General features: G+C 26.3%; 3 protein-coding genes across 3 annotated transcripts; 2 read left to right on the forward strand and 1 right to left on the reverse strand.

The window, feature by feature from the left end:
- Nucleotides 1–332: 332 nt before the first annotated feature.
- On the reverse strand, nucleotides 333–3,740 carry PmUG01_01015700 (tRNA m5C-methyltransferase, putative; the record flags this gene model as incomplete). Its single annotated transcript, XM_029007689.1, has 1 exon — nucleotides 333–3,740. The coding sequence occupies one exon, from the start codon at nucleotides 3,738–3,740 to the stop codon at nucleotides 333–335; it is 3,408 nt and encodes a 1,135-aa protein (XP_028859951.1).
- A 3,651-nt stretch (nucleotides 3,741–7,391) lies between these two features.
- Nucleotides 7,392–15,523, forward strand: PmUG01_01015800 (conserved Plasmodium protein, unknown function; the record flags this gene model as incomplete). The annotated part of the gene is given in 3 exon segments (XM_029007700.1): nucleotides 7,392–10,436; nucleotides 10,451–14,171; nucleotides 14,256–15,523. The coding sequence occupies 3 exon segments, from the start codon at nucleotides 7,392–7,394 to the stop codon at nucleotides 15,521–15,523; spliced, it is 8,034 nt and encodes a 2,677-aa protein (XP_028859952.1).
- Nucleotides 15,524–17,516: 1,993 nt separating this feature from the next.
- On the forward strand, nucleotides 17,517–20,156 carry PmUG01_01015900 (phosphoinositide-binding protein, putative; the record flags this gene model as incomplete). Its single annotated transcript, XM_029007711.1, has 1 exon — nucleotides 17,517–20,156. The coding sequence occupies one exon, from the start codon at nucleotides 17,517–17,519 to the stop codon at nucleotides 20,154–20,156; it is 2,640 nt and encodes an 879-aa protein (XP_028859953.1).
- Between the last annotated feature and the right edge of the window lie 786 nt (nucleotides 20,157–20,942).

Below are 20,942 nucleotides of genomic sequence, written 5' to 3' on the forward strand. Positions count from 1 at the left end.
AAATGTTTAATAAATATTAAGAGACGTGGAAATATAACAATATAATAATATAATAATAGTATAACCATATTATATCATAATAACATAATAACAATATAATAATATAATAATAGTATAACCATATTATATCATAATAACAGAATAATAATATAATAACAGAATAATAATATAATAACAGAATAATAATATAATAACAGAATAATAATATAATAACAGAATAATAATATAATACCATAATAATAATATAATAACATAATAATAATATAATAGTAATGTAATAGTAAAATTACATGTCCATATAATTCCCATGCATACTATTTGCGCATAAAATTCTAATTTAATATATATGGCAACATAATGATAGAATTTTTGTCAATGCTAATGTCTACATACAGATTTCCCTTATTTGATGGGATAGCCAAGATTTGTTTATTTTTATTTAAAGTTAATAAAATATTAGGTGAATATTTTGTTAACTTTTCAGTTTGTTTAATAGTTTCATTAGTTATATTATTAATTTTTGATTTATCTACTTTTATCAAATCTAAAATAACATCACTTTTTACCCATATAGTGTTCATATTTTTTTTTTCAGTCTCATCGGAATATTTATTATGCTTATTTTTTTCTTCTGAAAGATTTTCTTCACCTCCTAGACTATTCGTGATTTTTTCATTATTTACATAAGACGCAGGATGCGTATTTTCTCCTACGTTTTTGACCACCTTAGTATTATTTGTAGTCCCTTTTGATAAAGTGCTTTTTCTCTCTCCGATCAACTGATTCATATAACTTTCAAAATGAAAGACCCTATTTTTATTTTCATATATAGGTGAAAAATAATTTTTAATAATTTCCTTTCTATATATTTTATTTAACAAAAAAGCATCAACATCCTTAAAAAAAGGAACAAAATTCAAGCAACCACTGTAGTTAATTCTATAATAATTTTCTACTTTATTTTTTTTATTTTTATCTATTTGAATTACTGTTATTCCTGCACTGATAATTTTTAATTTTATTTTGGTATAACATTCTAAAATATCTTTTGTATAATTACTAACAAAATTAATTTTTTTAATATTCGAATTAATTCTTTCATTAATAGATAATTTACAAAAATTGCTATCATCCTTTAAATGAATATATAAATTACTTTTAATAGACAAGAATTCCTCATTTAAATTAAAATAATTTTTTATTCTTTCTAATGTATCATTTATACAAAATAACTTTTCATAATAATCTAAACTTACATATTCCTGTTGCTTTGTCAATTTTTCATTTCCCATATATATTTGATCTTCTACTTTACATTTTGTTTGAACACTACCTTTTGGTTTTACATATCCATTTGCTGTTTTGTTATTCTCCTTCAAAATATCATACTGTTCTGTATATTCTACACTACTATCCATTTCATTTTTGCTATAATTATTTAATTTCTCTTCGCTCTTCCTGTTTATTAGGTTTATTATTACATCACCCTTGCTTGTCTCATGAGGTCTTCGTATTGGACAACTACTTATGATAAAATCACTATCGATCACATTGTAGTTTTTTTCAAAGTTATCATTTTCCTCCAAGTTGTCATTTTTTGTAACATTTCCATTTTCCTCATTGTTGTAATTTTTTGTGATATCTCCATCTCCTATTACTTGATAATTTCGGGTATCATTAATATTGTCTATCACTTTATAATTCTTCATAATAAGGTCATGGTTTACCACGTTGTAATTTTTCTCAATATGCTCATCGTCCATCACAGAGCCATCACTATTCACTGGAGAACAACTTTTCCGAAGACCATTTTGTATGACCTGTTCAGGTGAATTATTTTTTATTTCAAGTATTTTCCTTTGTTCATTTTCTATTTCACGAGAAAAATTTTGCTTTATATTGTAGCCATTAAAAGAAAGATCACCATTTTTATTTTTTTTCTTCTTGTTACTTTTCTTGTATTTTCTATTTTTGTACTTTTTCCTCAATTCCCCTTTTTCGAGTTTATTTCTATTACTTATTACATTTTTATTTACAATACACTTATTCATATTTTCCCTTTTCGCTTTTTCTTTCCATTTGAGTTTACCACATTTTTTAATAACAGCTATGAAAAACCCCCCTGCGTTATAATGATGTGGAAAAAAGCGCTTCACATATTTCAAGTTAATTAATTCGATGAATTCCTTCGGAGGAGTGAACATTCCATTTTGTATTTTATCATAAATTTTTTTATATTTACTTGATTCTTTATTTTTTAAATAATCACAAAACTGTTGATATGTATCAAACCAGATATCATCAATTAGTACTCTCCATTGAGTTATTCCTTCTTTAAAGTTCAATTTCGTTATCAGTTCATTTTCAAAATTAATTAATTTTAAACAATTAAAATTCTCTACTGAGTTAAAAATTTCACAAATAACTGCTTCATTTTCAATAGGATTTAGTGAACAAGTACTGTAAACAATTACTCCATTTTCCTTTGTTAATTCAATTGATCTTTTTAAAATATTTACTTGAACTTGAAATAAATTATAAGCATTTAAAGGATTCCAGTTTAACCATATATTTCTGTCTTTTCTCAAAGTACCATCACCGCTACATGGGACGTCACATAACACTGAATCGAAGAACTTTTTTTCAACTTTATTTTCCTTTCCATTTTTTATATAAATATATGGAAAATTGATAGCATTATTATTTGTTACGACTAAACAATTACTGTGTATATTTTTCAAGCGATGGAATAACATACAACATCTTTTAAAATTAGCATCATTAGCTACAACTACACCCGTAGGGTTATTGTTAGATATCAATTTTTTATAGTCATTATACAAATTATTGTCTACATTTAAAATGTACTCAAACAATTTTTCATCATATAAATTGTTATCTAATATGGTATAGTAACTTTTATAAATATTTTCTGTGTCCGTTTTATTACGTTCTCCTTCATCATTTTCTTTTACATTTTTATGTTCATTCGTTTTCACATTCCCCTCCACAGGAGTCCTACCGCTAAACTTTGTGCTTCTATTTCCGCACATATACGCATATTCATCATCGTTGTAGCCATTACTTCCTTCGATGCTATTAATACCCTCTGAATCCCGTATATCAGAACAGCATGAATCGCTATCCTGGTTACCCGCATTTTCTCTTAAATTGTTAATACTTGAGCAATTTTTTTGAATAAATTTTTTTATCAAATAATTTTTTACATTTTTTTTATTTATCAAATGCATATAGTCTACAATTTGAGCTGTTTTCGAGCCAGGAGCTGCACAAATATCTAAAACAAAAAAATTTTCTTTTAACTTTAAAAATAATATAGGTAACATACTAACTAATTCTTGCCTAAATATATAACCACTTTCATTTAAATTTATTAAATAACTGCATAAATTTTTATAATTTTCATTTTTCTTTATCTGTGATCGTGTTATATATATCTCATACATATGATCTTCTTCATTTAATTTTATTATGGAATAATTGTCCTTACAGATGCATTCTAATTTCTTTTTTATATTCTCATGAATATAATCACTATACTTATTATTCTTTAAAACACGAAATGTTATGGGTAATTCTTTATTTATTATTTCCATAAAGTTATCAATTTCTTCCTTTTTTATTATATTTTGATTCACATAATAATTAAAGAAGCCCTCATTTTTTTCTAAAACAACGCTGTTATCATAATACGGTATTTCTTTCGTGCTCCCTTTCATTTTTGCCTTTTCCCACGCTGCAAATATGTCTATATATACATATATATAAATATATATATACTCATGTACAAATGCTCGTATATTCACAAAAGAAAATATTTTGCGCTTCGTTTTATGTACTTATATCTTTAAATATATATACTTATATAAATGTATATACATATACATATATATACGGAAGCAGAAAAAGATAAACATTAAACTCTCAGTTGATACGGAAAGCGTTTGCATTTAATTTAACCACTTTATTGTGTTTGTTCTAATATTTATTTTTATCTCCTTTAATTTAAAAGAAGATACTATGTTTATTCCTTTCTTTGTTCAAATTTTATATTTCCTCATTCGATATTTCCCCTTTTAGGCTGCTTTTTATATGACATGGTTCATTTTTATAAATTTGTGAACTTTCGCTTTTATTTTTTTTTTTTATTTCAATAAAATATATTTTTAAATAATTAACAAAAATAACAGTTAAATGAGCGTGTATATGAGTTTTTTTTTCTTTTTTTATTTATTTTTTACGAATATATAAAAAAGAATGCTCATTTTAGGCTATTTTCTCTTTTTTACTTGTATTGCCACGTTGCAATACATGCGACACAATTTTTAAAGTTTTTCAAGGGCAAATTCTTTAATAGAAGAAAGATACAAATTCCTTTAATTAATTTTTTGATGCAACAAAGAATACACTCTTTGTTATCACACCCCCCTTTTTATGCTGAAAGATGAAAAAATTCTTTTTAACAAATTTTGTAAAATAAAATCACGAATTGTTCAAATACGAAATAGTGTTTTTTTTTTTTCCCCTCTTCTTTGAAGTATTATAATATAATTAGATATAAAATTATATTCTTTTTAATATAACGGTATAGTATTGTACCTGTTATTTACAGTACTACTATTCGTTTTTAAAACATAAACTGTTCGCAGATATATATACTAATATATATAAATCTACCTAAAATTACTTAAACTTTTCTTAAATGTTTACATCCTGGTAGTGTCAGAGCTTTTTCGAAATGTTCTTAGTGCATATATGCACACTTAAGTATTTATATATACATCTAAATTTATATATACATACATGTTTATATATGCATACATATATATATATAATAAAATATAGTCGCTATTGTGTATGAATGCTCAAAAGACAGTATTAATCTAATTTTTTGTAGCAAAGGAAAAGGGTAAAAAACAGAAATTTTATTTTCGTATTTTTCTTATTTTATGGAAAATGTGCACTTAAAAGGACTCAGTCGAATGCTTCAAATAAAAAGTACAATTTATATTATACTATAAAATGACTATATATTGTACTTTTATTATTCGTAGAATTAGGGGATGTACATGTAATATCCTCTATGTTTTATTTAATAACAAATACTCTAAGGCACTCCATTTCAACATCTCAATGGCCTTAAATCGTAAAGGAGATGGCATTCTACATAATACTCACCATTTGCAAAAAACTGCTTTTCTTATTACTTTTTTTTTTTTTTTATACTCTATGTATTCATGTTATATTTGCTTATTGTCTTTTGGTATGTATGATAATGTTGTACTGTTTTAAAAGACTAAATGGTTACAAAAAAAAAAAAAAAAAAAAAATTATCAATGATTGGTTGTTACATCCGCTTACGAAAACTTTTAATTAAACATCTAAATGGTAACATCAATGTTAAATTGTGTAAAGATAAATGCACAACATTCAAATCCAAACAATGTATTTATGTATGGAAATATTAATGCTTTGTGTTACTTCTTTTAGCTTGGTTCACAGTGCACATATATTGAATATATATATGTTAACACCTGCATATAAGGAGTACAAATTATTGCATATTTTTCATGAAAAATAATTTTTATTATAAACTGAAAGGCCTATACAAATGAATACGAATGAGAGGAAAAAAGAAGTATTTTTCGCATGAATCGATGGATTTAATTTTTAATGTTAATACAACACACACAAAAAAAAAAAAAAAAAAAAGGAGCAAAAACACATTAGAAAGATTTGTTCATTTTAGATTTAGAATTTACCTTAGCTATTTTGTATTGGTCTTGAAATTTTATTTTTCAGTAAAATTATTTTTTTTTGCATAAAATTACGCTATATTCTTAAGCAATTTTTTCTGTTTATTTTTCGCTTATTCATATCGTTTATTTATTTGCATATTTATATATTTATTTATTTTATTGTTAAATCTCGCCCATGCTAAAGTATGAACTATTAAAAAAAGTAAAAATATAACTCTATTTTTTGCTGTTCATACGTAAAAAATTTGCTAGAATACATAAATGCATATTTATGTAACCTAATAACGAAAAGAAAAATATTCCTTTTATATATGAATATATATATATATGTACTATATAAATAAAAGATGCATATTTATATGTATAACAAATATATATTTATATATATGACATACATATATTAAATATATTTATTACTTATTTATGAAAAATGAGGGAAATATGCATGTGCATAAAAGAAAAAATATATGAGAAAAAATAAAAATTTTGTTCAAAAGAGAAACTTATTTAATAATAAGCCTTTTATAAGACTTTGTGGGATGTACATTTTTTTTTTTTTTAGTTTAATGGAAAACAATCAGTTCATTTTAATTAAACTGTAACAATTATTGTACATTTGCATACATATATGTATGTTTATGTGCTAATGAAATTTTTACCCAGCTGAGGTGCATACATTGAGAACTTGTCATATATTGTATGTTTATATATATGTGTGTATGTATATATGTCAGCACGTGTATAGTTTATCAAGAATATCAGCAAATGCCCGTGTTCATACATATATGTTACATATATTCAAATGCTGAAGCGTAACAAAAATTTAACATTTTTTTTTTTTTTTAAGTTTTAATAATTCTTTGAAAAAAAAGAAAAAAGTTAAAATAGCCCTTTTACATATCTTTTAAAATGAATTTTTTCATTTTTTAAAAGTTCATGTAATTTTGTCTAGAAACGAAATGTGTTACAACCATAATGTTTCTCTTAATATATAATGTAAAATTTTTTTTTTTTTCATTTTGTTTTCGTGGTGTAATGCTATTATATTCTATTATTATTACGTATTCATGTTTATAATTAGAGCATATTTCTGAGAATATTGTTGCATATTTATTCTATTTCACAATATTGTTATCTTAATGTATCGTATTTTGTATGCCTTCTCTCTCCTTTTTTTTCTCCATTTACTCATCCCCATCTGTGTATGTCTGCATGTGTGTGACTTTTTAATTTTATAATTATACCGCGCGAATGTAAGATATTCCTGTTTGCAAGCATATAATTTTCCCCCTTTCGTTTGTCCTTTATTTTGTGCGTTATTTTTGCTTACCAATTTGTGCATTATTTTTTCTCACCAATTTGTGCGTTATTTTTTCTCACCAATTTGTGCGTTATTTTTGCTTACCAATTTGTGCGTTATTTTTGCTTACCAATTTGTGCGTTATTTTTGCTCACCAATTTGTGCGTTATTTTTTCTCACCAATTTGTGCGTTATTTTTGCTCACCAATTTGTGCGTTATCTTATATTTCATTCTCTTTTTCTCACTAACTGTATTTCTCCCAATCAACCAAAATTTTGACAGTAAGAATTAATCCATACGTTACGGAAAAATGCCGAAAAATGAAGAAGCAATAGAAAACACCAGGTTTTTGTTTTCAAAACAAACGGATTGGAGCAGAATAAACTTTACGTTTTTAGTATTTGTACTTGGAATAAAAACTGTATTTTGTATATTGTTATTTCTGTATAATCATATACCTCTATTTTTTATTTTTTTTATATCAGTAGTAGTGTCTTTTTACGCACTTATAGTAAACACATTTAAGACGTTGCTCTTATATATACTCGTGCATTTTTCTATATTAACATCTATATTATTGTCGTATTATGAAATTATACATGTAGATTATATATCCAATGCTTTTAAAGAAGTATTTCTTTCGTCAGTGTTGTATACTGTTTTTCCTCTGTTTGTATTAGAATTACTTGTTGCTATAATATATATATGTTTAAAAAGAAGAAAAAGAGGGTATATAGAGAGGAGGTTACAAGAGCTAAAAATTATTATTGATGGAAAAAATGACAAAGTAAAAGAAGAAAAACTGTTGTCCCTACAAATAGATTTAGAAAAAAACCAACTAAACACATATGATAGGAGCTATAAATATTATTTAACTCATTACAAAAATAAAAAATACATATGCATAGAAAAAAAAACGGATTATTCAAGTGATGACGATGATTTGAATAATAACTGGAGTAATCAAAATTATAGTAGCAAGTATCATCATAACAAGTATCGTCATAACAAACATCATCGTAACAAGCTTCGTAATAGCAGTAATCATAAAAATAATCATCATAATAACAATGATCATAATAATAGTTATTATGAGAAGAACGATTTCTCCTTATATTTTAAAGATAGGGATATTGAAAAAAATAAAACAATTTATGTGGGGAAAAATCAATACAGAGACTTCTCACAAAGCAATTGTATATCTTATAATGGATTAAGCGAAGATTTAAGCTTTGTTCATGCAGGAATTAAAAAATATACAAAAAAAAATGAACTTAGTAAAGTAAAAGATAAAAGTAATAAAAATAAGAAAAAAGAAGAATATCAACCATGCAACAGTAATTCATCAACAAGTAACATTATACAAAAGGAAAGTAAGAAGAATGAAAATATAAACAATCAAAATAGGATAAATGTACAAACCAGTGATGGAAGCAGAAATAACTCAGAATGTGCAAATAGAAAAAAGGAATCCAACAAACGAGAAAAAAGTATTGATAAGAATAAAAACATGGATAAGAACAAAAATGTTGATAAGTACGAAAACGATGATAAGTACGAAAACGATGATAAGTACGAAAACGATGATAAATACGAAAACGATGATAAGTACGAAAACGATGATAAGTACGAAAATGTCGATAATAATAAAAGCGCTGATATTTATTCTTCCAATTATTTGGCAAAAAATGAAAAAGGACACAAAAGTGACACACTTTCGTCAGATGTAAATAATAACAAGAATTATTTAACACCAAGTAAATACTCTTTACATACTCAGGAACATTCGAACAGTTCGTTATGTGCAAATTCAAATATATCTGTAACGAAAATGGTATCTCAAGTAAGTGAAGACACACAAAATGATGTTACTCCACATTTAAAGAAAAAAGACACAATCCTTGTAGTAACTAATGAGGAAGAAAATCGCATTATTGAAAATTTTATAGGAAGAAGAAACAAAAAAGAAATAAAACAAAATATAGAACCCAATTTGGAAATCCAGGAACCCACAAAGCAACAACTGCTGAAAGAGAATAAAAATACTCTAAGTGATGATTATTATAAACATAATATTACAAAACAGATGAAGAACCAGTATGAAACTAAGAAAAAATCAAGTTATACGAATAGAAATATCGTACAAAGAGAGGGTGGAGAAATAAAAAAATTGAACACCATACTTCTACTGTCGAATAACAGTACCAAAATAAATGAAGAATTTAAACAAAAAGACAATGAAAAGATTTCAAAACTAAAAAACTGTATTACTTCTTACCCATTAAAGGTGGAAGAACAAATAAATAATTTTATTTTAGATAAAAACAAAAAAAAAACTGTAAGCTATTCGCAAAATTCAAATAAAGAAAAAGGTAATGAACGAATTATAGGCATAGATAATCAATACAGTGTTAACCTTACTAATAATTTCATGGAAGAGAAGTATGAAAAAAAGGAGTCCAAAACAAGGATTAACTCTGAAGGATGTAAAGAATATGATGAAAACAATTCTCTGGAAATACTTAAAAATATTGGTCATATCGGTAGTAATAACTTAATTTGTGATAATTTAGTTGATAAGAAGGAATACAGAAAAAATGTGACACTTAGAATGGACCAGAAAAGATCAACAGTTAGAGAATATAAACATTTTGAAATCCCCCACGTAGTGAAAGAAATAAATTTTGTAAATCAGCAGACACCTACAATCAACATTCCAAGAAAAGAAGATAGAGAAGGAGCAAAAGGAGCAAAAGGAGCTGGTAATGATCCAAAAAATGTAAGTGGTTTTGAGGATATAAAAGTGCCCGAAAGTGTACTTTATTATGGAACAAAAGAAAGCAAGGTACAATGCAAGGGGATGAAGAATCAGCAACAGAAGGAGAGACAGAATGAACAGAACAAGGAAACAATGAGTAAGCAGTACAGAGAGATCAAGAATGATCAGAATAAGGAGATGAAGCATGAACAGAAGGAGACGAAGAATGAACAACAAAAGGAAATGAAAAATGAATATCACAAGGATAGGAAGAATGAAAAAAATAAGATGGAAAATAAAGAGCAAAAGGAAATGCAAAATGAACAACAGGATGTGATGAAAATTGATTATTACAAGGAAAAGAAAAAAGAGCAGCAGAAGGAGATAAGATTTGAACAGAACAAGGAGATGAAGATTGTACAGCAAGAGGATATAAAAAATGAACAGAAAGAGACAAAGTATGAACAGAACAAGGAGATGAAGATTGTACAGCAAGAGGATATGAAAAATGAACAGAAAGAGACAAAGTATGAACAGAACAAGGAGATGACAGCAAGAGGATATGAAAATGAACAGAAAGAGACAAAGTTGAACAGAAGGAGATGAAGATTGTACAGCAAGAGGATATGAAAAATGAACAGAAAGAGACAAAGTATGAACAGAACAAGGAGATGAAGATTGTACAGCAAGAGGATATGAAAAATGAACAGAAAGAGACAAAGTATGAACAGAACAAGGAGATGAAGTATGAACAGCAAGAGGATATGAAAAATGAACAGAAAGAGACAAAGTATGAACAGCAAGAGGATATGAAAAATGAACAGAAAGAGACAAAGTATGAACAGAACAAGGAGATGAAGATTGTACAGCAAGAGGATATGAAAAATGAACAGAATGAGGACATGAAGATTGTACAGAAGGACACAAAGAATGAACAGAAAAAGGAGGTGAACTCTGAACAGAACAAGGACATGAATATTGAACAGCATAAGCAGACGAAGAACGAACAGAACAAGGAAATGAAAAATGAATTGCAAAAGGACATAAATAATAAACAAAAAAAAGAGACGAAGAATGAACAGAACATGATGAAGATTGAACATCAAACGGAAATGAAAAATGAACAACACAAGGAAGCAATGAATGAACAGAATAAGGAAACGATGAATGAACGGAATAAGGAAACGATGAATGAACAGAATAAGGAAACGATAAATGAACAGAATAAAGAAACGATGAATGAACAGAATAAGGAAACGATGAATGAACGGAATAAGGAAACGATGAATGAACAGAATAAGGAAACGATGAATGAACAGAATAAGGAAACGATGAATGAACAGAATAAAGAAATGATGAATGAACGGAATAAGGAAACGATAAATGAACAGAATAAAGAAACGATGAATGAACGGAATAAGGAAACGATGAATGAACGGAATAAGGAAACGATGAATGAACAAAACAATGAGCAATACAAAAAAGCCGAAGGTTCCTTGGAACCCCAAATTCTCGGCTCAAAAAATAATAAGGATGAAAAAAAATATGATGATAAAAACAAAAAAAGCTGCAATATTGATGCAAAAGGGGAAGCTAAGATATGCGAATCTAATCAAAGGTTTAACGGAAGTGATACTGTAATTAATACAAAGGAAAGTAAAGATTTAATTAAAAGAAACGATTCATCAACGTATCAAAAGGAATGGGTAAAATTAGAAAAAAAGGATATAGAAATATTGAAGCAGTCTGTTAATATAAACAGTATTGAACATATACCAATTGATGATTATTATATAAAATATAAAAAAGAAAAAGAAATAAAGCAAAATTTATTTTCATACTCCATTAATTCTAATAATGGTAATCCTTCTTATATAAATATAGAACAAGATCAAAAGGAAGATACAAAAGAGAGGAAAGAAGAAGACAAAACAACTAATGCAAAAATTATGGAGAAAAAAATAAAAATAACGAATTTAGAAATAAATGATACATCTGACGTAAATAGTGTTAAAAGTAGTATTCCCCCCAATTTAGACACTGTTAAAATATGTGATATTGATGACAATTCTAAAATAAATCAATTTGACAAGTACACTTATAGGGATAATATAAAGATAAAAAAAATAGAAGAACTTAACCAAAATATCGTGCAAGATGAAGCGAAAAATTACCAAGGGATCATGGATTTTATTCACACGAAGAGTTATGAAAATGAGGAAAGTAAAAATAGTAAAGCAGAAAAACCTAATGAAAAAGGCTTAAGCAGTTTCTTGAAAAATATAAGCAACTATAACAATATCATGCTCTTAGATGTAAAAAATACTGAAAAGGAAGGATATAGAAATTATGAAAATAATTTAAAAATGGAATCCAAAACTGATGGAGAGCTTTTATATAATGGTCGTTTAGACAAGGATATAAATCACAATGATGCAATAGGTCCTAGAAGTTTAGTTAGTACAAGTGATAACACTAATGCCGTTTATAGCAACAACTGTAATAATAATACAGGAGGAATAACAGTTAAAATAGGTGATGTGATAAATGATGGCACCAATCTATTAAGTAGTTCTCGTGCAAACATAAAAGGTACAAATGTCATAAACGAATCTTCAAGTCCAATGGATTATATGAATGTTGTCGGCAGTTTAAACAGTACCATGAATGATACAAATATGGATGTTATTATTGATAGTAATAACAATGATAGTAACAACAGTAAATTTGATAACAACAATGACAGTAGCAATGGTGGGGGGAATAACTCCGAAGGATTCCCAGAATCTAACTCAAATTCCATATTCCAACAAAGAAAGTCCTTTTTTGAAAATCTAAAAAGAGACAAATCTCTTAATAGCAATTCTGTAAAAATGGAACATACTAATGAACAAGAAATTTTAAAAAAAAAAAACAACAAAATTGTGAATGAAAGATTAAATTTTAATTCTTCTATGAACCTGCAAAAAAAAGAGAATTTACCATCACCTGATAAAAAAAATGATAAATCTTATTTAAATGGTGATGTTAATAGTAAAAAGGATTTTGAATATATGGTAGAAAATTTTTCAAAATTACAAAAAGTACATAATTTAAAGGATAATTATTATATTATAAATGATAAAATGAAAAGTAGTACAAAAGAAAATAGCAAAACAACAAGTCCAGAAAAAAATGAAAAACTTCTTTTGTCGAACAGTTTATCAGCAACAAACCTTTGTGATACTAATATTAATGAAAATGAGAAATTAAAAATCGTTGAGGAAAATAAGAACGTAGAAAATAAAAAAAAAGCAACAGAATATTTTGTTATATTTGAACGCGGTGATATATCATCTAGTGAAATGGTTAAGGACAGTGTAAAACCTAATGAACCCTACGACTCTGACAAAAAAAAAAATTTTGATGGTTTAACCTTGAAAAGAGGTACACTTAACCATTTAACTGATAACTCAAATTTTAACCAAAAAAAAGATATTGAGATTAGTTCAAAAATAACTACTCAAATGGAGAACGATATTACAACAAATTCCATTAACAATGATACATACAATAATTTATATTTCCATTTGAGTCATAGTGTAAATAGTTTTGTTGCTGATCGAGTGCAAAATGACAACAATTATGGTAAAGCAATACATGTTAAAGAAAATAACTTGGATATATTATTAGACAGTAATAATATTAAAAATTATAGAGAAAAAAAAAAATCTTTTACAGAAGTTAAAAAAAAAACTATATCCACAAACAATCCTATCTCTGATATTAATTCTAATGATATTAAAAATATGAGTGAAAATATAATGTCTAGTAATAAATTCAAAGATATAAGCAAAAAGGACTTAGTAAGTGAGCACGCCCCTAGTAAAGATGTCGAGTTTTTACCTGCCCCCTCCAGTAATCTGCATTATCATAATGAAAAAAACCCTTTTACCGACTTAGTCAACTTTATAAAATTTAAAAATAGTCAACAAAAAAAAAGTGTAAAAGGAAAGAGTGGTGGCATACAAAATGATGACAAAAATGTAATTAGTTCCATGGGGAAAGAGGAGGAGGAAGTACAGGTTCCTACTGAGGAAGTAAAAAAAATTGAACAGACTAAAAAAAGTGAAGTAAAAGATAGCAAGGAAGTAGAAGGTGAAAGGAAAAAAAAAAGTGAACAAAGAAAAAGTAGTGAGGAAGTAAAAGGTAGTGAGGAAATAAAAGGTAGTGAGGAAATAAAAGGTAGTGAGGAAATAAAAGGTAGTGAGGAAGTAAAAGGTAGTGAGGAAATAAAAGGTAGTGAGGAAGTAAAAGGTAGTGAGGAAATAAAAGGTAGTGAGGAAATAAAAGGTAGTGAGGAAATAAAGGTAGTGAGGAAGTAAAAGGTAGTGAGGAAGTAAAAGGTAGTGAGGTAAAGGTAGTGAGGAATAAAAGGTAGTGAGGAAGTAAAAGGTAGTGAGGAAGTAAAAGGTAGTGAGGAAATAAAAGGTAGTGAGGAAGTAAAAGGTAGTGAGGAAATAAAAGGTAGTGAGGAAGTAAAAGGTAGTGAGGAAATAAAAGGTAGTGAGGAAATAAAAGGTAGTGAGGAAATAAAAGGTAGTGAGGAAATAAAAGGTAGTGAGGAAGTAAAAGGTAGTGAGGAAGTAAAAGGTAGTGAGGAAGTAAAAGGTAGTGAGGAAGTAAAAGGTAGTGAAGAGGTAAAAAAAAGGGAATTAAAAGGAAGTGAGGAAGCACATGGTGACAAACACAAAATAAAACAGGTTATCAAGCTATCACAAGAAAGCAAAGACGAGGGAAAAACAAATAAGGAGGAAACCGTAGATCTTGCTGACAAGGAAAAAGGAGCGTTAGAAACAAATGAAAAGCATAAGGAAAAAATAGATAAAACTGAAAAGATAGCAAATGAAGAAAGTGCTAACAAGTGTGATAATAAAAATAAGGAAGAACATAATAGCGTTTTCAAAGACCACATGGGAAAAGCATCCCACCTCGTAACTGAGAAAAATAAAGAAATTTATAATATTAACAGTAGTGATGAACATTTATCGGATGTAGGTATTAATAGTACGGAAGTGGTTAAAACAAATATAATAAATAATCATTTTAAAGAAGACGTTTTTTCAGAAGATGTAATAAGTAGAATGAATAATTTAAATAATGAAATTTATTCTAACAAAGGAACAGATGAAGAAGAGTTTCATAGTGTAACTGATAACAGTAGAGCTGATTTATCAAGTTTTTCTATATATCCTATAGATAAAGGAAGTGAATATTTAGAAGAAAAAAAAACATTCCAGGGTGATGAAGGTCCTAGTGAATTGAGTAAAAATAATGAAAAGTTAGATGACCCAAAAATATCATTATTAAGATATACAAATATGGGTGGATGTAGAAAAGCAACAACATTAAATAACAAACAAACCCAAAATAATATTCCGATGCCTAAAATTTCCCTTGATAATTTAACCTTATTAAATGAATCCTCAAATAATGAAGAAAATAGTCGCATAATGCAGGAAAATACGATAGATCTTATAGACACCGAAATAGACAGAGAAATAAATATCGAAGGAAATATTAACGAAGCAAATTCCTTGAAAGAGGGAAAAATCAAAAAGCTTCAAAAACAAAATACATTTACGTTCAACAATGAAAAAACCAAAAATAAGAAAAATAACAAAAAAAGAAATAAAAAAAAATGAGGGAGGATAGGTGTATATAAATATGTAAAAAAGATTGCATAAATGATGAGCAAAAATTAAGAGGTGAGAAAAAAAAAAAAAAAATGTTAGTAGTAATGCATTACATGATATGGAATATCATTATATAAAACATAATAGTGTAATAAGAATAGTGGTAGAGCATATTGATAGAAATTAAAAAATAAAAATCGAACAATGCGTGAAGACGACTTCGAAAGTTTAACCATACTGGTAAAATTATATATGTATATATATGCACCCCTTTTATACATTTTTATAACAATAATATATGAGTGAATGATTAAAGGATTAATCTTGAGTTTAATTTTATCCTTTTAACGTGTAACATTGAAATAGTTATATAATTTTACCTATTTTTTTTTTTAAATATAGAAAAATGTTTCATTGTACACAAAATTTTCCTTGCTACACTTTTTGTCATATCAATGAAACTTTTGCTTGCGTTGTGTATATTAATATAAAAATATTTTATTTTTTTTTATTTTCCCTCATACTTTACATGAGTAACTAATACTTTATTTTCATTCCGTAATAAAGTATTACATATTATAGGGAAATAAAATTAAAACTTATAAACAATATTTTATTTGTCTATTAAAAAATATTACAATAAATTTGATGTTCATCAACAGCCCTCTTTTTTGTATGTTATTTGTTAAGCCTCAGTATCAGCATAAAAAATATAACATTATTTGGTACTAAAAAATAAAAAAAGAACAAAAAAAACTGCGATTCTTCTTTTCAGTTAGTTTTAAATTTATGTACTTATAAAATAGGTAATACACAAATATGCACATGAAATGTGCCTGTTTTGGGTACACGTTTAATATATTTCTAAGAGAAAAAAAATATCAATTTCATAAAAATGTTTGCACACAATAACATTTATCTTTTATCAACGAAGTATACAAATTTCTACATGTTCGGTGTACATATATTAAACCTGTATATATATTATTTTAAAAAAAAAAGAAAAAGAAAAATAATAAAACATTTTCATATTTATACAAATAGTTTTAACCAATTCTTATTAATATATTTTGTCCGCATTCCTTTTTTATTTTTTTTGTTTTTTTGCGTAATATTCTGAATTGGCATACTGATCAAATTTAAATTATATGCCCGACCATATATACTATGTAAACCTACTGAGGTAATATATATATTTTTTTTTTTTTATATTATATTTTTTTTTTTGCTTGTTTATTTGTTATAATAACTTAAGAGGTTTAAATAATTATGTATTGTTAAATAAAAGCAATAAAAAACAAAAAAAAAATTTCCTACTTCATTGAAATTTAATTTTTTTTATCATCTTTTTTTTTGTGTGATACAGTAAAACTTAGTCGTTACATATGTTAAATATATATGTACATTTTTATTTCTTTTAATCTAACACGTTAAAATGTGTATATAATTTTTAATTCAAGCTCTGAAAATGAACTAAATTATTTGACAATGTATTATTCCTGCTGCAATATACTTTTAATAAGAGTTACACTTTTTTTTTCTGTAATTGTTTTTCATTTGTAAAGCTGATAATTATTGTAATTTTTCTATGTATTGTTGAATATCTTCTTTTTCTCCCATTAGTTATATATAATCTCTTCTTTCGTAATTATATATATATTTATATATATATATATCCTGTTTTCTTCCTTTTGTTACATATCTTTTACTTCTTCCTTATGTTCCTTGTAAAGCATTTTGAGCTACAGTTATTCCCATTTTTTTTTTTTTTTTTTTTTTTTTGGATTTGTAAACAAGCCTAATGTACAATTTATTTTTTAAAAGGTTACCATAAAAAGAATTTTCAGATCATTAACGTCATTATTTTTGTTTTAATTATTACGAAGCGCTGAAAGTGGAAATCAAAATAAATTAGTAAAAGCGCAGTAGCAGCAATACAATAGCAACAACACAGCGGCCACAACGCAGCAGCAAATTGTACAATATTCCCTGTGCCCACATAATGGACTTAGAACAATTTAATATTGGCATACAAAGAGTAGAAGTGAAAGATGAAAAAGTATATTACATTATTTTAGTTGAATACAAAGACCTGAAATATGAAATAAGTAGAAGGTATAGCGAATTTGAAGAATTACATTGCGAATTATTACATTTTGGATTTTCAGCATTACCAAATTTACCAAAAAGAAAATTGATGTCTTATAAAAATGACGAGTATATAAACTATAGAAAAAGAGTTTTGCATTCTTATATACAGAATTTATTTGTTAGACCGGACATTAGATGTTGTGCACTATTTTTGAATTTTATTTTGTTTTATGACAAGATTAATTTATCAGTGGAAATAGTAAGAACGAAATTGTTAAATAGTATAGGTTCACAAAGATTTTCGTTAAGTGATTTATATATTAATGAAGAACATAATTTTATGATTTGCGTGTATGAAGACAAAAGTAATCTAAGTAAATTAGGAAAATTATGGTCTATAATTGAACCTGATATGGTTGGAGAGATTAAAATATTTTCTTATAATAATGATCTTACCTCTACTTTTATTGAAACATATAGAGAACAAACAGTTTACAAAGCGAGGAACATTATATGCTCAGAAAATAAAAATGAAGCTATTATTTCAGGAGATGATGGGAAAATACATATATACAAAATAGATACACATTTATTAACATTAACTTATATAAAATATATCTTCTGTCATAATGATACTATACTAAAGATGATGTTAATAAATGATAAAGTTTTTTGTACATGCGGATATGATAATGCATTTAGGTTAATAAATTTAGAGGATTATAAAATTTTAAGTGGAGGAAGATGTAACAAAAGATTAGATAATGATAAAATTACTACTTGTCATTTATTAGAATATAACAATATTGTTATTGGTACAAGTTGTTCCTTATTTTTTGTGTATAACATGACTACTAACCCTCCTATTTATTTAGATACTAAGGAACTAAAAAATGGGGAAATAATTAGTTGCTTTACTAATACAGATAAATATTTATTCATTGGATATGACAATATTATTGCATGCTATAATTATCGTTACAGTAATGATGCAAAAAGCGCAAAGAATAATAATATACAAAATTCTATGTCCACCAACATAAGTAACGTTTCATTGAACAGATGTGATAACAAAAATAGTAGTAGTAATTTTAATAATTATCCAATTTATGATCATTCAGATGAATATCCATTGGACACGTACAACAATAAAGTAAAGCGAAACATGTTTAACAAGTTGACCGATCGAACTGATACGCCTTCCTCAAGAAGCTTGAATAAAGAAAACCAAGAGAATGTAATAAAATTAATTATTGACAATAATATGTCAGCACAATATGTTCCCCCGTTATTTTACGACAATGCAGTGTTGTCTATGAGTGTTGATAAGGATAAAAAAATTCTATATGCAGGATACGAAGATGCTATTGTTATTTGGTCAATAATAAATGGTTTAATTATCTCATCCTTTCATGGTCATACAAATGGAGTTCACTATTTAAAATTTCTGAACAGTTCAGGTTTTTTACTGTCAGGTGGAAATGGAGGAAATTTAAAGATATGGAAAAATGATTTAGACAGTTTTAAAATATGGAAAATTAAAAATAATTATAAAGTGAAGAATGGGAAAAAGAAAGATGGGGAATGTAGTTATAATATGGCAGATGGAAATACTTTCAATTTTAACGAAAGTGACAACAGCGATCAGGAATGCAAAGGTAGTGTACAAAGTGAATCCATGTCCATAGATAATTTATTAGAAGAATCCAATAAAAAACATAATTATAAATTTTGTGATACCACGAAATATAAAAAAAATTTTCTTAATTACAATGAGTCAACAATTGTAACCAGTACCAAATCTTCAAGGAGTAATATTTTTTATGATAAAAGTGTAATAACGAATGAACCTCATGAATTTTCCTCACATACGAGTAATTTAGACGTTTGTGTTATTTCGAATAAAAATGAGAAAAGACAAGCTAGTAATTATGAGTACAGTGTAGATCTCGATTTTGATAAAAGGATGAATTCTCCTGATATCCCATATTGCGGTTATGATTCCAGCCGAAATATTTTTTGTGAAAGTATATCAGATAAAAATATGAAGGATAATAATATATCGACCGAAAATGTAAATCAAGGCTATGAACCGAATTATACGCAAGATAGATCTAACAACGTGTATATAAATAATTGTAGTAACAATATTCATAAAAACTACATATATGAAAAGGATCTTAATGCATATATGTCTTATGGAACTGATTCACATGAGATTAACAATAACTACTCCACACCCCACGAGGTGCACAACAGTTCGCGCGTCGATAAGGTTAATTCTTTTCAAATTAACGATATGAATGATGTAAATCATATCAGTGATATGAATAATATGAATGACATCAATAATTTTAGTGATATAAATCATGTGAATGGCAAAAATAATATGAATGAATTATATGATGTGAATGACATAAATAATATGAATGACATAAATAATATGAATGACATAAATGATGTGAATGAAAAGGATCACTCTGGTAATGCAAAAAACAATATTGTTTATGTTAGTGATGAAGACGATGATTTAATTTCAGCTTTTAGATAACTTTTTTTTTTTTTTGTATGTTTTATTTCCATATTTTTTTTTATATTTATTTTTTATATTTATTTTTTATAATTATTTTTTATTATTATTTTATTTTATTATTTTATTTTATTATTTTTTTAGCTCACCTTTTTTATAGTCAATTTTTTTTTTTTTTTTTTGTGAAAACATTTATGTGTTGTTTATCGCGTAATAACGGAAATCTTTCATTATCTCTATTTTTATCGCAACGCACAATAAAGTAATTTAAAAAGTGAGTAAAAAGATGAAAAAAAGTCTTACATTGTAGTATCAGGTATATTCATGCTTATTATATATATATATTTATACGTACACATTATATATATATATATATATATATATGTGCGCACGCGAAATGGGAACTTCACGTGAAGTTTTTTTTTTTTTTAAACATAGGAACCTTAATTAGCAAATATTTACAGATAAAATAAAACAGTTCTTTTAAATTAAATATGTTTACAAAAGTTTTGTAAAATTAATTTTAATGAAAGAAAATTACAAAAACATAAGATACTAAAAAAAAAAAAAAGGAGCTTAATAAGTATTAACAAAAAAAAATCGAACGTGCTTAAACCATTAATTTGCATTTGTTGAATAAACAGGAAAAAGGAAAAGGAAAAATGGATAAAACTTTTGAATTTAAACACTTAAAAAAACAAGAAACATTCTTAAAAAATTGGGAATAACTATGTGTAAACATGCGAAAAAATGGATACATATATGTACATATATGTACATATATATATATATATATATATATATACA

Source organism: Plasmodium malariae, assembly GCF_900090045.1.
Source record: "Plasmodium malariae genome assembly, chromosome: 1".
Taxonomy (NCBI): Eukaryota; Apicomplexa; class Aconoidasida; order Haemosporida; family Plasmodiidae; genus Plasmodium; species Plasmodium malariae.